General features: G+C 33.1%; 1 protein-coding gene across 1 annotated transcript; it reads right to left on the reverse strand.

Moving 5' to 3' along the window:
- Positions 1–11,994: 11,994 nt before the first annotated feature.
- Positions 11,995–15,457, reverse strand: LOC108454337 (GATA transcription factor 1-like). Its single transcript, XM_017752761.2, has 3 exons — positions 15,112–15,457; positions 13,850–14,385; positions 11,995–12,442 (listed from the first exon to the last, which is right to left on the reverse strand). The coding sequence occupies exons 1-3, from the start codon at positions 15,256–15,258 to the stop codon at positions 12,436–12,438; spliced, it is 690 nt and encodes a 229-aa protein (XP_017608250.1). The 5' UTR covers positions 15,259–15,457; the 3' UTR covers positions 11,995–12,435.
- Between the last annotated feature and the right edge of the window lie 9,279 nt (positions 15,458–24,736).

A 24,736-nucleotide genomic window follows, 5' to 3' on the forward strand; every position in this document is an offset into this window, starting at 1 on the left:
CGATTAACAATCACCCAAATGGAATCTTTCTTCTTTGGAGACAAGGGTAATCCTGATACAAGGTCCATAGTAATTCTTTCCCGTTTCCATTACGGTATTGTAACTGGCTGTAATAGTCTAGAAGGCAATTGATGTTCAACTTTTACTTGCTGACATATCAAACACTTAGATACAAACTCAGAAATATCCCATTTCATTCCCAGCCACTAGTACATCTTTTTAGATCATTATACATTTTATTACTACTAGGATGAACAGACATGTTACCATTGTGAGCTTCATTTAAAATATTCTATACTAGTTCTGAACCTTTCTGTACACATACTCTGTCTCTGTATAACCAACAACCTTTAGTCCCGATTTGAAATTCTGAGTCAGGAGTCGATTCACTTTGTATCCATTTTACTTGCAACTTACTATCATTTTTCTGAGCTTCAGAGATCTACTACAAATATGTCGGTCTAGCTTTTAACTCAGTTATAATTGAAACATCATAAGATAATGACAATCGATTATTCATATCTCGAAAGGAAAATAGGGATTTTCTGCTCAGAGCATCAGCAACCGCATTGGCTTTCCCCGAATGATAATCAATAACAAGATCATAATCTTTCAGTAATTCAGGTCACCTGTGCTATCTTAAATTCAAATCTTTCTGTGACATCAAATATTTCAGACTTTTATGAGTAGTGAATATATGACATTTTTCACCAAACAGGTAATGCCGCCAAATTTTCAATGCAAACACTATGGCTGCCAATTCAAGATCATGTGTCTGGTAGTTTCTTTCATGTGGTTTTAGCTATCTTGAAGCATAGGCTACTACTTTACCTTCTTGCATCAAAACACAGCCTAAATCATTCAATGATGCATCACTGTAAATTATAAATTCCTTACCCGATTCTGGCTGAACTAACACTAGAGCTTCTATCAATAAAGCTTTTAATATGTCAAAACTCTGCTAGTATTTATCAGTCCACTTAAATTTCACATCGTTTTGCAATAGACGGGTCATCAAATAAGCTATCATTGAAAAACCTTTTACAAGCCTCCGATAATAACTAGCTAGTCTCAGAAAACTTCAGACTTCAGACACATTCTTCGATGGCTTCCAGTTAACAATGGCTAAAATTTTATTTGGGTCCACCTTGACACTTTCAGTAGATACTATATGCCTAAGAAAACTAACTTCCCTTAGCCAAAATTCACATTTACTAAATTTGGCATACAATTGTTTCTCTCGCAAAGTTTACAACACTATTCTTAAATGCTCCGCATGTTCATTTTCATCTCGGGTGTAAACCAAAATATCATTTATAAATACCACCACAAACCTGTATAAATATGGGCTGAAAGTTCTATTCATCAGATCCATAAACACTGCAGGTGCATTTGTCAAACCTAATGGCATCATAAGAAACTTATAATGTCCATACCTGGTTTTAAAAGCTATCTTTGCACATCTGAATCTTTTACCCGTAGTTAATAGTAACCAGAACGGAGATCAATCTTTGAAAATACAGTGGCACATTTTAACTGGTCAAACAAGTTATCAATACGAATAAATTGGTACTTGTTCTTTATTGTAGCTTTGTTAAGCTGTCTGTAATCAATATAACAGCCTCAACGATCTATCTTTCTTCTTTACAAACAGAACCGGTGCACCCCAAGGTGAGAAACTAGGTCGAGCAAAACTGTTGTCAATCAATTCTTGCAACTGTGCTTTCAACTCTTTCAATTCAGTAGGAGCCATTCTGTAAGGTGCTATGGATATCAGTGTTGTACCCGGAATAAGATCTATAGAGAATTCCACTTCTCTATCCAGTGGTAAACCAAGTAATTCTTCTAGGAATACATCAGGAAATTCACATACAATCGATACTGACTGAATCTTTGACTCAGATACTTTAGTATCCAACACATATGCTAGATAAGCATCATAACCCTTTTTGACATATTTCTGTGTTGATATTGCTAAAATCACATTAGGTAATCCATCTAGTTTATCAAATTCAACATGAAGTAATTCACCACTCCGACATTTCAATACAATATATTTCATTTACAATTCACCACTGCATCATATTGGGTTAACCAATCCATTCCCAAAATCACATCAAATTCATCAAATGGTAATAACATCAAGTCAGTCGAAAAGCAATAACCTTTTATCATCAACAAACAATTTTTATAAACTTTATCTACCATAACACACTAGCCCAGGGGGTTTGAAATTCAATGAATTCAATAGGTAAATTTTTAACAGACACCAAGTTTTCGCATATGTATGAATGTGTGGAACTAGGATCAATCAATGTAGTAATATCAGTATCAAGTAGAGAAAATGTACCAGTAATGACGTCAGGTGTAGAGGCATCTTCTCTAGCACGAATAGCATATATTCTTGCAGGTGCTCGTGCCTTAGATTTAACTGTTGTATCCCTGGTAGTACCTCGACTACCACTAAAATTGTCGAGGTGAAGAGGTGGTCTGCCCCTCGAAATAGCATTACTCGGTTTTGGAGCTAGTTTTATTTCTCTTTCAACTTTTTCTGGACAATCTCTGAGAAAATGGTTAAGTGAACCACATCAAAAACAAGCTTGACTTCTCAAGCGGCATTCCCCAAAATGAAATTTTTTGCAATGCTTACACTTTGGTTTGGGATTACCGACACTACCCACAATGGTTACAAAAGGAGATGAAGATCTCAGGTGCCCCAAAATTCTTATTTCGGCTTTTTTGAATGTGAAAAATGTGTACCTGCTTCAGTGGTTAAGTATTCTGGGTGTGTGTGAGAGGTCCCAAGTTCAAGCCTTAGCTTTGGCAAATTTTGGTGTTTTCCTGACTTAAGCCTTTTTTCTTGTTTAGCAGGCTTATATTAAATTATTTGTAAAACCATATCAGAATGGGCCTGCTGATCTGGTGGTTAAGTTGAGTGTCAGTTTGTTGAAGGTCCTGTGTTCGAATCCCTACGTGAGCATGGGAGATTATTTTTTGCCTGTTAACGGTGGGAGTTTTGGTTGAGTTGAAATTCTATGGAAATGGTTGAGTAGTGGGTTTGTGGGAGAGATTTTAGGGATGTGGCAAATAAGATTATACCAGATTTTATCTGGTATTTTATTTTCTTTTTGAAATTTTTTGCCTTCCCTAATTTTTACGTTCTTCTTTTTCCCTTCTCCCATTCGTTTTCTCGTCTCACATTCGTTTTCTTTTTCTTCTTTTTTGCTTTCGGTAGTCGTAACTTCGTCAAAATTTTGTCTTGCAATTTCAAATCTTAGTTAATTGGCATTCTTGTTGTTCGGTAAGTGGGTCTAACACTTTTGTAATCTTGTTTTTCAAAGTACCATTGGAGACTTACTTTTTGTTTTGGCAGCAGCAAGTTGTGAAGTTTGAGGATCTCCTCTCGCGGATTTGTAATCGAAATCATTCTAAGTATGGGGGTAAGTGGGGTAAGTGTTGGCTGTTGATTAGAATTTTTGTTGGTTTCATAGTTTCAATGTAATCTTGGTTTAGGTCTGATTCTGAGCTTGGGTATGTCGATTATAGTTCTAAAAGGCTCGAGTGTGTTTTCGTGTCAAAACGATATCAGGTGTGTACCCAAAAATATAGAAAATAGGGTTTCAGCGAAAGTTGAAAACCCCACTGTCGATGCCACACGGGCGTGTGGTCGCCCGTGTGGTAGGCCGTATGCCATAACACGGGTGTGTGATCGACGAGGTTAGGTCGTACGCACAAGACACGACCGTGTAATGGCCAGATAGGTCGTGTGCGACACATAGGTTAGACTGATTTGGGCCGTGTGGGCCACACAGGCGTGTGGGTCCACACAGGTAGTCCACATGAGTGTGTGGGATTCTGGGTCAGGCCGTGTGACCCACACGGCTAAGGAAAAATTGGGCTGTATGGGCCACACGGGCAGGCCACATGGGGGTGTGAGCCTATTTAACTGAAATTTTTTCTAAGGTTGCACGAATCGCCCAAGTCGACTGTGAACCTACTGTGGGGTCGGTAAGCACTACTTAGACCCTTAACTGCGTGGACCTTATGTATGATGTATGTACTGAGCATGATGTTTATATGAGTGAATACTGAACTGTATGTATTAGCATGTCATATACTATATGTTGTATTGCATTGGGTTGGGTTGATGGTATTTGTAGGAAGTGTACTAAAAGGCTTTTAAGCCTGTTATCTGGCAGCTCAGCTGCAATTTATTGATTATGTGCCGCATTCGGTACTACTGAGTGTGTAGGGATGGGTGGGTGTTTTAAACCCCACATGAAGTGTAGGGATGGACGGAGATGGTGTGTAGAGGATGGTTGGGTAGGACTCTGTTACTAATTAATGTATATATGATACTGTTACTGTGATGGGCTTAGGCCCTAATGCGTACATGATACTGAAACTGAAATGGGCAAAGGCCCGAACTGCTACTGAAACTGAAATGGGCTTAGGCCCAGACTGCATTTGACTGATGATTGTTGTGTGACTATATGCATGTCTTCTGTGGAGATTACACACTGAGTTTACGTAAACTCACCCATTTCTATTTTATCTGTACAGGTAATCCCCAAACTTAGACGAACCGGTGCAGTAGAGGACTTAATGGTGACCACATGTTTATCACACTATTAAACTTCATTTATGGTTTTGTTTCTTTATTCTTATGGGTTATTTTGATGTAATTTGGGGCTTTTGGACATTTGTCTTTATTTGGATTTAACTATTTTCATGGACTTTTTAAACTGCAAAACTTAACGAAACTTGGTTTAAATTAGAAACAATGTTTTTCCTAAACGCAAACAGTTTTTCATCAAATTTCACGGTTTTAAAAGCTTCCGCTACAGAAAATGTTTTTAAACGGGTCAAAATTAAACGAGAAAATAGTTTCTAATTTGACGAGAGATAAATGAAAGCTAATAAATGGAAATAGTTTTAACTTGATAAACTCAACTTTAATTTTATCCATGTGACATCGCCAGATTCGACCATAACGTCTAGGCCAAGTTTGGGGTGTTACCAGACCGTTGAGAGCCTTGCTCTTTTCCAGAATATCCGTAGAGGTAGTAACACGATCATAATACTTCTTTATTTTCTTAGAAGTAGATGATTGTGACTTACTCATAATCCTTTTTCCAGAAACCCGAGCCTCTCTTTCAGCTTTTTTCTTTTCCTTACTCAATTCATCAGCTTTGTGTGCTCGATCAGCTAACATCGTAAGTTCCCTTATTTCGAGAATTCCGATCAATAACTTGATATCTTCATTTAAACCCTCTTCAAAGCGTTTACACATTTCAGCCTTGGTTAGAACCCATTCTCTGGCATATTTGTTCAACCGAACAAATTCTCATTCATACTTAGATAGAGTCATGTCTCCCTGCTTGAGTTCTAAAAATTCTTTCTTTTTCTGATCTATAAATCTCTGACTAACATATTTCTTTCTAAATTCAGCCTGGAAGAATTCTCATGTAATGTTCTCTCTCAGTACAACTGAAGTTATGGTATTCCACCAATGATAAGCTGTATCTTTCAGTAGAGATACTTCACATTTCAGACATTTAGCAAGTGTACAAAATAATTTATCAAAAACCCGGATGGTATTTTTCAACCAAAATTCAGCCCTTTTCAGATCATCATCTTCAGTAGCTTTAAATTCTTCTGCCCCATGCTTACGGATTTTATCTACTTGAGGCTTACCTGTTCTAGCGGGTTCAGCAGCCTGTGGTACCTCAGGAACAGGTTGAGGAGCAGGTGGGGGAGGTCGTTGTATAGCGGGGTTTGTTTTTAAGTACTTGGTAAACCATTCATTCATCAATTAAAAGAAGGCTTGTTTTGTCTCCTCACTTTGGCCCTAAGATATGGGCATTTCACTACTAGATGCAGATGCAACTCTTTGAACTGAAGCTGAAGCATTGCTCCCAACTTCTTCAGATTGAGCTCTAGCTTGGTTAGATGACATTACTATATGAAAAACACATTTAAAATGATCAGGAGACATCACACTATTGCAAATTATATAATGGCATGTATAGCTAAACTCGTGTTTTCTATGTTAAATATGAGAATCAGCTAAATCCTAGCTTTGATACCACTAAATGTAACACCCCTAACCTGTATCCGTCGCCGTAACAAGGTTACGAAGCATTACCAGAGTTTTCAGAATATTTACAGATAATTCATAACAGTTACTATTTATTTCCCGAGATTATTCATAATGTCTCCTAAATGGACCCTCAAGGCCCAAATCAAGTATTAGAATCGAGTCAGGACTTAACCGGGAACTCTAAAATTTTTTCGTAAAATTTCTAAAATTTTCATAAGTGCAGGGCTCACACGCCCGTGTGGTCTAGGGACACGCCCGTGCTGCAGGCTGTGTTCGACCCCGTGTAACTCTCTAACTTGTATCACACGGTCGACCACACGCCTGTGTGCTAGGCCGTGTAGTACACACGGCCGAGACACACGCCGACCACACGCCCGTGTGCTAGGCCGTGTAGTACACACGGCTGAGACACATGCCCGTGTCTCTGCCCATGTACTCAATTCTGAGCATTTTGTTTCTCAAATTTAAGGTCAGGGGACACACGGAACACGCCTGATTTTCTACCCGTGTGGACAAAATAAAGTCATTTCCTAGCTTTATTTTTCACCCCTTTTAGCCTTGCACCTACACCAACACTTATACACAATTTATCACACTCACCAACCACATTTTCATACCAAAATTTAGGTCTTACACATGTCAATTTATACTTATATTTATCTAGATACCATGTTCACATTTGTGCATATTGTATCAAATATGCTAATTTAATTCATTCATACATATCTTATTGTGATTTCTATTAATCAATCATTTTCAAACATATACCATGATTTACTCTTTTATACATAAACACCAAAACATGTTCATAACTAGCCATTCCAATAGCTAGTCATTAACAAATATTTACATGTCATTCCTTGGCCAATTTAACCTATACATGCCATTATAACCACAATTGTTTTACCATATGCACCGAAATGGGCCGATGGATAGTGTGAGTGATCCCCGCCAAGTTTCCAATCCAACGAGCTTCCGATTTACTATAAAATAGGAAAATAAAACTAAGTAAGCATATAATGCTTAGTAAGTTCGTATAACATGGTATTTAAATTACCATTCATTTTATTTCAAGATAAACATGTAAGGCACATTCAATCAATTTGATCTCAAGCCCTACATATATCCTCATTGCCCTTATTAGTCATATAATCCATAATAACATCAAGAAACATATATGGCTGAACAATAATCAGATTTCCAGATATATATACTTTTCAGATCACATATTCATATAATATGTATAAATCATATCTTTGTATTACAAGTATATTTTCATAATAATTCATCTCAAGTTCAGGTTATTTCATGTTAGAACTTTATTAACATCATTCAAAATATTGAAGTCACAAGAGTAGTAGTCTTTAACCAAGGATGAACATATTCATCAAATAAATTTCATGTATAAATATCATCATCTCATATTTCCATATATCAATTATCATGTATCATCATTTTCATGTATTTCAAAGTGAATCGTGTAATAACTCATTTCTTATTCATATATTCTTATGTTAGGATTTTTACCCGTTGAATTTATTCAAAATATTAATGGATACATAGGTAGTACACTCGAGGTGTACAAATCAGGATCTTCAATTCATATTCAAGGGTACTCATTAAGGAACTTAATCAGAAAGCACACTCTCTAGCATATCATATAACAGGATTACTTGTCCAAGCTAAATCCTGTTTTCAACATAAGCTCACAAGAGCTTAATCAGGATTACCCGTTCGGGCTAAATCCTATCTGTACATATGCTCAAGAGGAATTATATCAGGATTACCAGTCCAGGCTAAATCCTTTTTGTAATAAGGTCAATAGGATTACTCGTCCAAGCTAAATCCCGTCAGCAACAAATGTAGGACCTCATTCAATAAGGGAAATTACATTTATCCATTGATTTTCATTTATTCAAACGGGATTTAACATTTTTCAAGCATTATCAAGCATGTGATTATTTCATATATCTATAACATTCATATAATTCAAATAAACACATTCTACATTCATTTCAAGCATAAAAGTAACATTTTTATCATTTATCATTTATCGGGCATTATCATTGAACGGGCTTTTTTCGATTATGTTTTCAATGTAAAATATATATAATATTTATATAAATTACATACACAAAATCTAATTCAAGCATATAAATATACAATTTAGTTACAAGAACTTACCTCGACAAATGTTCGTGTACATAAAATCTACTAATCTAACATTTTTCTCTTTTTCTCGTTCTAACTCCAAATTTGGTCTTTCCAGATCTATAAGAGGGAATTTAACATCAATTTAATACAAATTAAACTCAATTCAGTCCAATTTACATCTTACGCAAAATTACCATTTTGCCCCTAATATTTTAATTAATGATGATTTCGTCACTAGGCTCAGAAAATGAAATTTATGCAATTTACTCCCTATTCCAAGCCTAACCAAATTTTCAATATAGAATTTGCAACACGTATTTTCTATAAATTTCAGAATTTTTCATCAATTTTCACAACTTTACATTTTAGTCCCTAAATCATATTTTCATCAAAAATCACTTTGTAAAAGTTGTTTATCTATCAACAACCTTTCATTTTCTACCATAGATTTTGAATTTTCAGCATATACATCCATGACCTAATTTTCATACTTTGATAACTCTTCAAATTGATCCCCCCAAATAGATAGATTAAGCTATCCCAATTTCAAAAATATCAAAATTACTAAAAACAGGACAAGGAAACTTACCCAATTAAGCCATGAAAGTTTCTTCTCTCTCTCCTAGGGTCTTCATGGATTTTTTAAGAAGAAGATGAGTAAATAAGATGATATTTTCTTTTTTTTCATCTTTTAATTAATTAAATTATTTCAAATTCCAATTTAGTCCTTACCCTTTTTCTAAATTTCCATAGATGAGTCACCAAAATATCTACATACTTTTCTTTAATGGTCTAATTACCATATAAGGATCTCTAGTTTTGAATTGCATAGTTATTTAATCATTGTAGATACTAGAATTCAACTTTTGCATTTTTTGCGATTTAATCCTTCTCGTAATTAAACACATAATCAATAAAATTTTCTTATCAAAATTTTCACATGGCATTTCTAACATATTACGGACCATGTAATAAAATAAAAATAAATTTTATTTTCGGATCAGATTTGTGGTCCTGAAACCACTGTTCCGATTTCATTGAAAAATGGGCTGTTACATCCAGCCTGATGTAATGTTATTCATATCTATGTCTCTATCTTTTGGGAGTCATCTGCTCTGATTCCCAAGATAAATCATCTCCCCAATTGGACTTGATAGATGACATATTAGTATTTCAATTGGTTTGCTTATTTCTAATTAGACTAAGGCCATTTTTATGTTTATCTACTAATAAAAGTTGTTTTTCCATATTACGAACTGACCACGTAATACCGCTTAGTATTAGTTTAAGCATTAAACAACCAGTGAGCCAACAATTACTTCTATTTTTCTTTACATGCAAATATCACATGAGGAAAATTATACAAAGAATATTAATGTAATCCATGAATTGTTTTATTAACCAATATATTCGAAAAAGTTACAAGTTTATAAACGAATGTACTACAGTCAGGGCACTAGATCCAACATTTTATCTTAGGATTAACTCATACTAAAAAGGGTTGGGATAGTATTTTTGTTGTTGCTGACAATTTTCAAAAATGGCACACTTCATTCCATGCCATAAAACTAATGATGCAACACATGCAAATCTCTTATTTTGTAAAGTTGTGTGATTACATGGAATCCCTCACACAATTATTTTTTATAAAGATGTGAAGTTCCTAAGTCACTTTTGGAAAGTATTATGGGTAAGATTGGTACAAAATTGCTTTATTCTACTACTTTTCATCCTCAAATCGATGACCAAATTGAGGTTATCAATAGAATTTTAGGGACTATACTTTGAACAGTTGTGGGTAAGAACTTATGGAATTGAGAAGAATGTTTGGGTTTGGATTTGGCTCCATATACAAAAGAACATTTTTCCTAAAAATGTAAAACTAAATTGGATCCTAGAGGAGATGGGTCTTTTCAAGTACTTGAACAAGTAAATGATAATGCCTACAAAATTAATTTGCTTAGTGAGTATGGTGTTAGTGCTTCTTCTAATGTTTTTGATTTTTCTCCCTTTGACATTACAAATTTGAGGATAAATCCTTTTGAGTAAGAGGGAATGATACAAGCAGCAAGGTCCATTCGTAGACCCATTCAGTGGCCGAACATAGTGATGGACTTAGTCTCCTTAAATGTCCAATCACTCACACAAGATTGAAGTAGACTCGAGCGAATAGTACAAGAGCTCGTGACAAACAAACTTAGCAAACTTTAAGGAGACAAGATCAAGCTTAAAAGCAAACATGCCTGGAAGATTTCATTGAGCATCAATGATTGAACTTAAGGCGATCATGCTTAAAAGATTTTATTGAGCGTCAATGATTGAGTCAACATGTACAGATTGGGAGAAATTAATTTAATTCAATTCACTGAAGCTGTCAAATTTCAACTCTAAACAATCAATTGACTTGTGATGACTTTTGGATGGAATCTTGACAATTTTGGGCCATGATGTCTTTTGACCAATGAAAGAGATATCTCTTAGCTTCAAAGCTTACTTTGAATCACTTGATTTCGAGTTCAGAAGCTCAAATTATGGTCATTTTAGTGAAGATTGCGTGAGCAAATTTTCTAAATGAGATTATTATGAAAAATTACAACTTTCAGGTTTAAATCATATTTGGTTTGTCTTTAAAGCTTAATTTTGATTATATATGAGCTCAATATTGTATTTATCATATTTTATATTTTCATTATTTATTTATTCTGAATTTTAAGATAATTTTTAACTATTTTGAGTTATTTAGAAGTTTTATATCAATAAGAAAATTTAGTTTAACTAGAATTATTGTTTAGATTTTCATTTTACTTCGAGTTTTATTTTGATATAATTAACTAACCTATATAAAGAAATGTTAATTGTTTCTTAGGCTATGTTTTTATTCTTATTTTATTTTGGAAGATTCAATTTTTGTTCTAATATTCTTTTTACTTAATCTTATTCAAGATTTTGGGAAAGATCTTCACACTCTGATTTGCCAAGAACTTATTCTTGGAAACTCAGTTAAAGACATTGATTGAGTTTATTGAAAAGAAATTCTAAGGGTTCAATCAAACACTTAACCATATTTTCATCTGTATCGGTTTATTTATTCCACTTTAATTTTCGCTTTCTTTACTTTTTATCTTGTTGTTTAGTTTCCTTTAGTAATTATATTTATTGCTTCGTGTTCTTAGGTACCAAGAAAGTACATTTAAAGTCGTTTTTCTTCCTTAGAAGGTTCTAGACATTCGTTTACTCTTCTCAAATCAAATCGATTCTATTCTTTCTTTCTTTTTTCACTTTTCGTAATCTTCTCGTTACTTCGATTATTGATATTAATTTCTTGCTTTTTCTTTGTTATTTTCAAGCTTAAAACACCATTGCTTCCTGCACAAACCATAAGATTCAGTCTGGAACTTCCAATTCATATTGTTTCTTCGCCTTCAAAACAACTTCAAATTAATTTTTGGACTACGTGGATCTACTCTTTTATCACTAGGTTTCCTTTCTTGCTTTGTGTAACTCTTCGGGTTTCAACCATGCACCCTTATTGTTCATTTATCTTGTTGAAATCATTTGCCTTTTCACACACACAAAGAGCACACCACTAGATTTGATACCACTTGACATGATTCGAAACTCTAACTTCGCTAACACACCACCTTAGACAAGAGTCTTACGCCAACAATGACTAAATCAACCTTCAATCCTTTCTTAGACACTTAACATGCCTCTAGGCATAGACAAGCACAAGAGAGTTAAGGAGAATGCAAAAATGTTATTACTCAATAAATTAACTTAAAACAAATGAGGGAAAGGTGTATCCTTTTATATAGGCTAAGCCCTTTTGATTCAACGGTCACAATTGAATTCAAAAGACTATCAAGCTCACATGTCTAAAACATTCTATACAACTTTGTACATTTCTATACAATCTTAAGAGTATTCTAGACCTTCCGAAAAGTCCTACCTAGTTCAAATAAGTTCCTATCTCTTCAAATTTCTAAATTCTTCCCGGACGTTCTAGAACCCCTAGACCTATTCTTCTTGCATGTGCAGCTTTTCAAGCATGTTGCACTTAAAAAGGGCCTCCCTGAACCTTTGGTGGCCACCATCCACACCATTGGAGGTTGTCATACACAGTTGGGAGCCTTCATTTGCACTTGGGGTGGTCCACTCCGCACCCTTGGGTGCGTTGCTCACGAGCTGAACCATGACACAAACACATTAAATATTTTCACTGCTCCACTCCATATGATTTTCAAAAGTTGAGCAATATGTAGACATGATTTCTTGCGCAAAACAAGTCCATACATGTAGAAAATAAATCATTATAACTTGCCATCAATAATTGACAGATATAAAGCCTCAAAAACAAAGTTAAAACTTCAATCAACCTTATTTGACTTACGAAAGAGATTAAGCCTTCCCTAGCTACATCTTAGGTTGCAACTCTCACATGTTTCACAAGTCATATTCGTAAAAAATCTGCTTCAATTGATGAAGACAACAAACCCATAACATTCAACACTAACATCTTAACTTCTAGAGTTCAATGCCCTTTGCCAAACACCAAGTTTCATCGCATTTGTGGCACGATAGCTTCATTATAACCACATTCATTCTCTTTTGATCGGTAAAAAGAGGGGGGACAGGAGGGAAGCAGATACAAGCATTCAAAACACATACATTGACAAAATCTCATCTCTGCAACTAAGGACATTATTTCTTACATCCATATGTCTCTCTATCTAGAAATTCTTTGCATGCAAAACAACTCAATTACTTGATGTTTTCCCAAGATGACAATTTGCTTGCTGACATATGCAATTATTACCAGGCCAACATTAAAACAAAACCAAATCAATGAGCATAACATAAATAAAGTAATTCAGGGATCTAATCCAGCCATGAACTCTCTTGAAATCTACCGAATTGATGATTTATGCACTAAAAATCTGTCGATATTTACACATTTAACCAACGTCCTAAAAGAAAAATCGATGCATGAAAAAATATATAGGATTACGGACATAAGATTCTCCAGATTAGAGTTTACAATGCTTTTAGCGTATTTGATACATTCATGGAAATAAGAACTTAAACTAAATTGTGTTACAACCTTGGAGGCTAGCTCACAAATGGCAACTTTCTCACTATCCAAACAAACAAGTCAGCTGAAAATAATCAAACATGAACTCATTACAACCCAAATACAGAAATTAGCAAAACCCTCATTCTTGAGTTGCAGTCCACATTTTGACCAAGACAAAAAAGAAAAACGATTCAAGAGTTAGAGCAAAACAATTACAGACTATTCTTTTTTTTTTTCCTAGTATTTAGAAAAACATCATTCAACCAACCAAAACACACTAAAGTCAAAATTTCCCAAATGGATTTTCAACTTCATCAAAGCAAAAAAAAAAAAAAAAAAAGTAACTTTCACTAATCCAATCTAAACCCATTACAACCAAATTCCTAATTTACTCCTAAAGTAACTACACTAACTTAAATTTTTAAAAAATAAAACAAAACAAAAACCCAAAATTTTAAAAGAGATGGAGAGAGACAAGGGAGAAAAAAATGGCAGTGCTCAGCACACCAGAACACTACCGTTTATCCATAGGCTTCATTGAAGGAAACCCCAACTGCTTATGCCTCCTCATCTCTAATATCTTCCTATGGGAATTCGAATGCAACCTACTGGAAAACGTAGGGCTACTTGCTGGACGATACTCAGGCACCAAACGCCCCGACTTATATCTCACTCCACAAGCATTGCAAAGTGTTTTAGGCCCAAGTGGCCCTGCCCTCCACTGCGGTGTCTTTTCTGCACCACAATGCTGGCATTTCCTTCCCATAGTCCTCCAACGATTTCCCTTTGCGGTGGCATTCGAAGTCTTCACATTCTCATGAACCCGCCAATTTTTTTCGTGGTCCCTCAGGTCCCTGCATTTGCGGAGACGCTTGGACCTCGCTTTTACGGGGATCTTAACGTTGCCAAAACAATACATTACAACGTTTCCATTGGCTAAGGTTAGCGAGCTCTGGTGCTTTGTCGCTGTCCCTAAAACATCGACGAATGACGTTTCCACGGCTGGAAATGCATCCTTGTTTGATAACCATTCTAGTTCTTCCTCTGCAAATTCCTGCAAATGGTAATAAAAAGTTGACTCAGCTGGTTAACTCAGTCGACTCGGACGAGTTCAACTTTGTTAACCTCTTTTCCCTTTTTTTCCTTTTACTTATCATCATGGGGTACTTTAGTTGGAAAGAAAAAGACAAAAGTAGGTCTAGCAAAATCCACGTCCGACAAGTAAAAGAGAATGTTCGAAAGTTGGACAAAACCGACTTTTCGTATTGGAAGGATATTAAAAATAATAATGGAGTGCTCGTATCAATTCCTTCTTCTTTTTTTTTTTTTCTGGGGAAAGCGAAAACGGAAGTCTCGCTAGAAATTTATTGCTACGATAAATAATTGATATCTCCCTTTTGAATTATTTCATATACCAAAAATACCCTCAACATTATGTCCATATTACGCGGTCTTGTCCATTTAGCGCGAATAAACTTGATGGATAAACTTGTCCGAATGAAAATATCGGGTCCAATAGGAATGCGAGAATCAGTTTCCACTAATTATAAGCCATCCGTTTCGAGAATAGGAAAATTAAAAAAAGAAAAAAAGAAAGAAACGTAATTGAATTCATTACCCTCGGATTTGACCCGACCCGGATCACTTTCAACCCGAACTCGGAAAATGGCCCCCCGAGTTCGACGAAAACTCAGCCAAGTTAGACCCGTCGAGACCTTATAACGCAAATATAATTTGATTTGAAGAACATAAAAAATCCATGAAAGAAGAAAACACTTACTGAAAAACAAGAGTTGTTAGGGTTAAGAGAAGAAGAAGAAGTTGAGGATTTCTTGTTGTGTTCTTTGTCTTCGTCCTCCTCTCCGACGTCGGAAGCAAAGTCCAGTAAGTTGTCCTCAAAACAAGCCGCCATATCAAGAGCTTCCATTTTCTCAAACGATAAGGTAAAGTGGTAAACAAGAAGAAAAAGAAGAAGAAATGTTTTCTTTTCCTTTTTTTTTTTTTTATTGCTGTAGTGGGAAAACAAAGGATGTCATTTCTTAGGGTTTTTTCCTTTTTTGTTTTTATTTTTATTTCCTTATTATAATAATGGTGGTGAGTAATGTTTGTCTGGAAATATGGCCCACAGTCTTTTTACCCTTTCTTGAAATCAGTACCGTTTGATGAACCTTTGATGAATGATTTTCATTTGGATATCTGAAAGTGGGGTCTGGTTAACGGTAATCAAGGAGTGGATGAAGGAAGGTTCACTGTAATTATGGTGAACGAGATTAAATGTTTTATTTCCAGTTGTTTTTAGTTTTTCTTTTTCCTGTCAAAAAGTAACTTTTTGAAAGACTATTGAAAATTGGGTAAAATTACTAGTTTTTGAAAAATACTTGTTTTTCTATTATACAATAAATATTATTATAACATAAACATAAAAAATAAATTAAAAAATAAATTATCAAATTATTATACTTTTTATACATTACAAGTTTCAACTCCGCACGCTAAATTTACTACAGGTAAACTTGTAAATCCAACTCTGATTTCGGGCATGCTTGAACTTACTTTAGTTAATCGATCCATTAGTTGAGTTCAAATTATAGGATTATGACTAGGTAAAAAAAATTTATGTAATAAATATATTTATATAAAAAAAAGTTTAATTGTACTTTTTTTTCATCTTAGTATCTAATCTTTTTAGTCACAAATGATATCTAAATTATTTCTCTTTTCCTAAGTTGGTATCTCTATTAGTTAAACTGTTAGTGAAGCCATTAGAAAAATGTTTAACCAACAAATTAGTGTATTTTTCTCAAGTTGGTACCTAAATTGTTTAGGGTCACAAGAAGTATCTAAACTATTATTCCTACCCATTTTACATCAACATGTTATACCCGTAAAAAATATTCCTGCCAATAATAGACTACCACGTCATATAAATTTTTTAATTCTTTTATTTTTTTTTATTTTCTTTTACCTAATATCTCTCTCTTTATTTTGTTTTTTCCCCTTAATTGTTCCTTTATTACATCTGGTAATGTCAAGAATGCTCAAAATTCACCATTCTAAAATCAATATACTAAGATTAATTTTGTTTTGAACTTCATCGCCTACTTGCTTGCCCTGACAGGATCGAAAAATTTCTTTCATCGATCAAAACCAATGTTTTCATAAGTAGATCAGATTGGTTGGTTGGATTGGATCAACTAAGAATCAATAAAAATATTGATTCGGAGATAGGAGTTGAACTGATTAACTTTCTAATCGATACAGGTCAATTGGACTGAGCTAAAAAAAACCTTGTTGAATTGATTTTCTCTAGTTTTTTTAATGAATTTTTAATAATTTAATTGATGAAATCGAATGAACTGATTAAACCAAGAACTAGTGACCTGATTGGTTCAATCATTGATCTGGTTCTGAAAACCTTGATTGACTAACAATTGAACTAACAAAGATACCAACTTGGGAAAAAATATTTAGGTACCAAAATGGAAAAAAAAGAAGAAAAAGACATAGTTTAGGTACCAATTTATAGGTTAAGCCCTTAAAAAAAGTAGACTTAGCGGTTTGACTAACAAATGTACCAACTTGGAGGAAAAAAGTAGTTTAGATACCATTTGTAAACAAAAAAGAGTTTAGGCACAAAGATGGGAAAAAAGGTATAGTTTAGGTACCAAGTAGTGGATTAAGCCTTAAAAAGATTAGGGTAAACTATATCCAATGTCATTCAACTATTGGTAAGTTTACACTTAGGTCACATAATTTCAAAATTTTACAAATTGATTACTAAATTATTCACAAGTTAAAAGTTGTTCATTGGCCTATTAAGTTGCTAATGAGCATAAGATCTAGGGATGGTAAATTTACAATTTGGTCACTTAACTATTAGTAAATTTACAATTTGTTCTCTCAATTTCAAAAATTTATAAGTTGATCATTGAACTATTAGTAAGTTTACAAGTTTACACTATGGTCACTCAATATTTTCATCATTATCATTCAACCTGATAATCCAAATAGTATCAACAATAACTCAAGCCCCTAACCTTAACAAAGCCTCTGTCAACCCCATGCCTTACCTCTAACCCAACCAACTTAGCAACCCTCCATTTTTAATCCACTCACCATTTCCCATTCATTCAAAACTCAAGAAAATTGGCAATCAAGAAATTCACACACCCTCACCCCCAAACCATCAACCCAATATCATTATCATCATAATTAAAGCAAATAAAAAAAGCAAAGAAAATAAGAAAGAAAGTCTATTATTTTAGAAATCCCCAAAAAGACTTACAAAAGCAAAGGGAAAAAATAAAATTAGAGAAAAGAAATCAAAATATATATATATAAAAAAAGGACACTAACATGTTTTAGATTTAGTCAAGAGTTAGTCAGAGAGTTCTAAGCAATGGAAGCTCCATCCAAAAGGTCAAGTAGAAAGCCTCGTTGAGAAAAGAAACATTTCAAGTTAGGCAGCCATTTAATGACAATGGACAACGACCCGAGAGCTTTTTCGTTAAAGCTTCAAGTTTAAATTAGCATAGCTTCAGGCCATTTCAAGGAAAATTAAACCATAAAATTGAAAAAAGGAGGAAAAATCTATGGTTCAATGTGTTTCCTTGTCAAGGAAAAAGGCTAGATGATGATAAGATTACTAGAATAAAATTGTGAAAGAGGTCCTTAAAACCATAAAACTTTCAAATAGTTTAGTGACCAACTTGTAGCTCTTTTTTAAAATTGAATAACCAAAGTGTAAACTTACAAATATTTGAGTGACCTTGAGTGTAGCTTACCCTATGATGAATAGTGAGTTAATGACCATCAAGCATCCGTTAAAAACTTAATGACCCAATGACTTAAATGATAACTTTTAAATAGTTCAATGAACAATTTGTAACTTTTTGAAATTGAGTGACCAAAGTGTAAACTTAGTAAGAGTTGAGTAACCTTGGGTGTAATACTTCTCTAAGTTACAATGCCTAATTGGCACAAGTTTTACCAAAGAAAGTACAAATTCCCATCCTTCAACGATATACACTTATTATACAACCTATGATTGAGTTGGTGTCATTAGTTAACTAGGTACCAAGTCACTTGGGAAAAGACAAAAAAACACCCTTACTTTACAAAGCAAATTGTTTTATTTTGAGGGTGTTTTGTCATTTTATATCTTTGATATAGAAAAATATATACATGCATAATAGAATTTGAATGTATGCCTCTTTAGTTTTTTACATTTATTCCTTATCATTCAAACAAAGCCTCATTTTTATTTATATAAACTTTTTTACAAATATATTTGTTACATAATTTTGTTCTTTACCCATATCATGTGTGCCATAATCTAAGTGTATACATATCCTTTATGTTGATATATGCCATGCTAAAGTTACTAATGCCTTGATAAGGTTTAATTTCCATATTACTTTTTTCAATTAATTATTGATATTAATTATTTGTTATAGAAACCCAATTTTCATGGTCATTGACATTACCTATACTTTGTTTTATTACAACTTTGCCTTCAAGGCAAGCTTTGTTTTATTACAACTTTAACTTCAAGTCTAACTTTGTTCTATTACAGCTTTATCTTCAAGGCGAGCTCAAATTATCAAAAAGCTTTTCCTTCAAGGCAAGCTCGAATTGTAAAAAATCTTTATCTTCAACGCTAGCTTCGTTTTATTACAACTTTACCTTCAAAATGAGCTCGAATTATCAAAAAGCATTACCTTCAAAGCGAGCTCAAATTATCAAAAAGCTTTGTTTTCAATGAGAGCTTCATTTTATGACAAATTTGTCTTCAATACAAGCTTGGATTATCAGAATGCATTTGCTTTCAAGGTGAGCTTCGTCCAATTATAGCGTTACCTTCAAGGTGAGCTTGAATTATAAAAAATCTTCACCTTTGACCACATGTGTACATGCATAGAAAACAAACAGTTTTATAAAACAATTTTAAAGCGTGGTTTTTAACTGCAAACGTATAGTGTCAAATTGTAATAAAGTTTTTATTACAATGAAATATGAAAGTATTTCGAGGATCGTACCTAAGGGATTGTTAAAAATCGATAAATGTTGTTACTAAATTAATTATTCAAAAACAAGTATTAATCTAATCGATTCAAAAATTAGTAGTGCAAATCAAAATCAAATTGAGATAAAACTAATCCTAATTTACTATCAACTAAAGAAATTTCTATTTCTCAATTAAACAATGAAAAAGTCAATTAGTTAACTAATTACTAATTAAGCTAAAATCCAAACTCAATTGGATTGTTAATTACCCTTACCTAAGAATACCCTCTCAGTCTCTTCCTACTTAAGGATTACCTCCTAAGCTACCTGTTCGGTCTCACTTAGATGCATATCTACCAAGTTGATGCACAAGAAAATCTCCTTTCAGTCTCATTTGTCTAGATAACCTACTAGAGGCATCATTTTTAGTATTATAGCAATTTGGCAATATGTAACACCCCTAACCCGTATCCGCTGCCAGAACAGGGTTTCGGAGCATTACTACTATTTGCAGATCACTTAAAAAAATTAAAATACTTACCGATTCAATGCATCATATAAAATAAATATATTACCATTCAATCAACAGTTTGGCACTTGTATAAGCATCAAACAGCAACATTGTTAGTATACTTGCACATATCTCATATAAATTCAACATTGATATATCTATTTTCTCGACATGTCGCACTTGAGTTTAATAATAGTCTCAATTACATAATTTTCTTGTATCAACATATCAAAGATAATCATATATGTACATGTCATGAAACATATCATGCTCTTACCGCTTTCTTCACAAGCATATATCATTCATTTCATTATATCAATATTTTATGCTTCATCATTTCCATATATTTTATGTATATTTATTCGTAATAGCTTATATCAAACTTAACATAAATTATATTCCATGTACTTATACTTATTTTGTTTATCCATTTTCATAATTATTTCATACAACGCTTTTGTACATATATTTCCATATGACCAGTTCTTGTAAACATTTCACACAACCATTTCATATAACCATTCGTCATCTGATACATTTTACCTGAATATCAATTGTTCAACAGATGTTATAACGTCTCCCATCCACGGTCTTATTTATCTTTGACGTGATGCCATAGTGTCTTTCAACTATGGTCTTACTCATTTTCTGTCATGTTGCCATGGTATCTTTCAACCATGGTCTTATTCTTTTCATGTCACGTTGCCATGGTATCTTTCAACCATGGTCTTACACATTTCATATCAGGTTGCCATGGTATCTTTCAACCATGGTCTTACACACAGGTTGCCATGGTATCTTTCAACCATGGTCTTACACATTTCATATCGAGAGCACACTCCATGAACCCCATCCTTACAAGTGGGATTACCGGTCAAAGCTAAATCCTCAGAATATAAACTCATAGAGTATTGTCGGGATTATCAGTCTAGGCTAAATCCCCTGCAACGACAATTACTCTAATGAGCTTGGATTTGAATTACCAATCCAGGCTAAATTCAGACCCTAATTCGGATTACCCGTCCGGGCTAAATTCGCTTTACACATATTCTTCGGGAGGGCTATATCAGGATAGGATCACCCGTCCGAGCTAGATCCTTTTTACTGTCAATTTCTTTTCAGAGATCCATCGAATTTTCCTTTCATTCAACCGGGATTTCTTGTCCTTTTATCAAATTTATCAATGTTTCATAAATTTTAATACAATGAACATTCAAATCATATTCACATAAATAACATACAATCTCAATCATTTAAGAATATAATTCAAGTTACACGAACTTACCTCATTGCTTGTTTGTGTTTATAATTTCATTAATCTGATATCTTTTCTTTTCCACGATCAAGTCTCATATTTGAGTCGTACGGATCTTTATAAATAAATTTGATCATCATTTTCATTCATTTCATATTCTAATGCATTTAATTAATGCTCTAGGCAAAATTACCATTTTGCCCCTAAACTTTTAATTAATGACGATTTCATCCTTAGGATCAGGAAAATAAAATTCTTGCAATTTAATCCTTATTTCCAGCTATTATTCTCATATATATTGATAACAATCCATGAATTCTATAAAATATTAGAATTTTTCATAATTTCAACACTTTTCAATTTAATCCCTAAAACATGTTTTCCCCCGATCTTGAACTAAATTAATAATTTCATTCAAATTTGTAATTTAAATAATAAAACAATCCATTTCATGCAATTTGGTCATTTTTGACATGTTTACAAAATTTCCCATAAAGTTTTACTTTTATTCAATTTAGTCCCTGAGCCTAAAATATGCAAATTAGCCATGCTAGATGAATATTCATACATATTTTTCCTCCTCCTCCTCTCCATTCCACATCCTTAATGTAGATAACACACTTGTAAGTAACATTATCCATAATTTTTATTATTTACTTTTATGAATATTCAAGTTGTCTATCTGCATCATAGTCACTAAATTATTTATATCTGGATCTATAGAACTCCAAATTAATATCCGATAATTTTCTCTGAATCTAGACTCATATATATTCTTACCTTCAGAATTTTTGGTTTAGCCAATAAGTACAGCTTTATTCTTTAAAGTTACCCTTGTTCTCATTGTCGACAGCGATTCGACCCTCTTCACCAAAAATTAATTATCTCCTCATACAGGATTCAAATGATGTTCTTGTTTGTTTCTCTTAAAATATACTCATTCAGGTTTTAGAAATATAAATTTAAGCCCCTAATTATTTTTATTTAATTTTTTATGATTTTTCAAAGTCAAAACAGGGGAACCCGAATTCATTCTGACCTTGTCTCACAAAATTCATCATATCTCAAAATTTACAAATCCATTACTTACACTATTTCTTCTATGAGAAACTATACTCAATAGATTTAATTCCATATTTTTTTCATCTTCTAATTCGATTTCTGCAATTTATGGTGATTTTTCAAAGTTAGTCTCTCGTCTTTGTCCAAACTGCTTTTTGTGCAAGCTATTAATTACCATGTTATAACACCCTTATTTTCTTTTTCTACACCATTTCTCATCACTTTCTCTTATTTTCTCTTCACTAACATATCAAAAACATAGGACCTTATGTAAGAAAACTCTACTATAACATTATTTCCATGCTTTGTCAATAATAACAAACTTAAAAACATATTGAAATCTTGATATACTTACCTTGTTCTATTGATACTAATCTTTAACTTGATTTTCTCTCTCCTCCAGCTTCTATTTCTTGAATGAAACTTGATATTCTAACTCCCCATGCTCTCCTTAACATTTTTGTCTCTTGGTAGCTATGGAAATTCATTTGATTTTGGGTGAAAATGGTGAATTTTTGGTAAAGGACCAAATTGTAAAGAAAGCAAAACTTTCTTTCTTTCTCTCTTTCTCTTACGTTAGTGCATGGGAAAATATGGATGAGAATTTCTCATCTTTCTTTCTTTATATACTAATAAAATAATAATAAAATATCTTATTAAAGTATTAATAAAATAATATTTATCTAATTAAATAATTATAAAATATCAAAATATCTCTAGCATCATTATTACTTTCTAGATTTCTCTCTTCCAATTGACCATTTTGCCCTTCATTATCTTTTAAAATTCCATCATTGAGTCATCATTTAATTTGGTAAAATTACAATTTAGTCCCTCATAGTTCTTCATCTATTTAATTTGGTCCTAATTCATCCATTTTCCTTAGTTTCTAGATCATTCCACTCTTAAATTATTTACACTATTGGTCCTTTAACTTTTTCATATTTACACTTTAACCCCTCAAATTATGAATATTTACTCTTGTGCAACAAAACTTTTCTCACTTTTACAATTTAGTCCTTTCTTGAATTAATATATCATAATATACTTCTCAATATTGACATAACTCAAAATTTCCCTTTTTGTCACTTTTTTTCCTTATTTTACTATATCAAGGATAATATCTTACTATAAAAATTTTCAGGGTATTACACAATATCACATAAAAACCCAATCGAATTGAAATAAAACCTAATCAAATAATCGATTAACCAATTAAATTATACAAGATAGTCATAAAAGCACATAAACTCATTCTCATTAATATATAAATATTTGATCAAGTAAAGGACAAAACAAAATATAAAATAAGATTCGGTGGAGAAAATTCTCATTGATAAAATCTGGTTGATCACGAAGTCTTGAATCATCTGGATGCAAAGTTTAATAAGAAAATAGAAGTTCAACCTAAAAACAAAAAGAAAATATAAAAAGGAAAAAAACAATAAAAAGATACTCTAAAAAATTTTCTAAGAAAAAACCTAACCTAAAAACTAATCTACTAAATAATTCTAACCAACCTCCTCTGATTTGAATAAATGTTAGTTATGTAATGACTAATCCAAATATCAAATTGCCCCTTCGTTTAATACAACACTTAAGGCTTAGTGTTGGAAAATAACCCCAAATTGCCCTTAAAATTGAAGTCAACACGTGTAGGAATCATTGCAACATCACGACATCGGGTACCTCCTTGTCGTAGCGTGGAGTCTGTTTTGGTCCCATTATTGCATTTGTCTTCAGTGTCATGACTTTCATGCCTTGTTGTCTCGACATCGACTGTTGTTTCATCCTGGAGATGAATCTTTAGCTCTTGATTAATCCTACATAACCATATAATCTTATTTAAATATAAAATAACATGATTTAATATGAAAACTACTAAAAATCACATTTTTATTACTAACACACAAATTAACACTAAAATGACTTGATTTTACTATTAAACATGCTAAAATAAGTGCAATGTGACAGCCCAAAATAGACCCTAGCCGGAATGTGGTTTCGGGACCACAAAACCGAGGCATAACAATAATTTAAAATTTATTTTGATGCCTATAATATGTGAGTATTCATGTATGACATTTTTTGATGATTGATTTAGTGTTATAAAGGTGAATTTCACTAGAAAGGACTTGTGTGAGAAAATTTAGAATTTGAGATAGGCAAATGTGGAAGTGGCCTATTGATGCACACTAGAAATGTTGTCCTTGCATGTCAAATTCCCAAATTTGACTATAGTGGCCGCCATGGTGATGAATATGGGCAAAAGAAAACATGTCTTAAACATGTTTTGCTAGTGGTGCATGTTTGAAATAATAAAATAAGAGTATGAAAAAAAAAAGAGAAAAAAAATGTTCATCCTTCTCCATAGGCTTGGCCGAATGTACTAAGGAAAGAAAAGAAAAATTTGTTCATCTTTTCTCATCTTCTTGGCCGAAATTACTAGGGAAAAGGGGGAGGATTTTTGCTTCATGCTTGGGTTGGAAGAGACCTAGAAGGAGATTTGGCTAAGTTTACATCAAGATTAAGGTATGTATGAGGTTGTGTTAGGAGTTTCATGCATGACTT

The sequence above is a fragment of the Gossypium arboreum genome, chromosome 9, assembly GCF_025698485.1.
Source record: "Gossypium arboreum isolate Shixiya-1 chromosome 9, ASM2569848v2, whole genome shotgun sequence".
Lineage (NCBI taxonomy): Eukaryota > Viridiplantae > Streptophyta > Magnoliopsida > Malvales > Malvaceae > Gossypium > Gossypium arboreum.

What these genes read in the sequence shown, in the direction of transcription:
- LOC108454337 (XM_017752761.2), bottom strand. Translation starts at nt 15,258, where the DNA reads ATGGAAGCTCTTGATATGGCGGCTTGTTTTGAGGACAACTTACTGGAC. An exon ending in CTAACAACTCTTGTTTTTCA is followed by an intron (nt 14,386 to 15,111) that starts GTAAGTGTTTTC and finishes TACCATTTGCAG; the next exon opens with GAATTTGCAGAGGAAGAACT.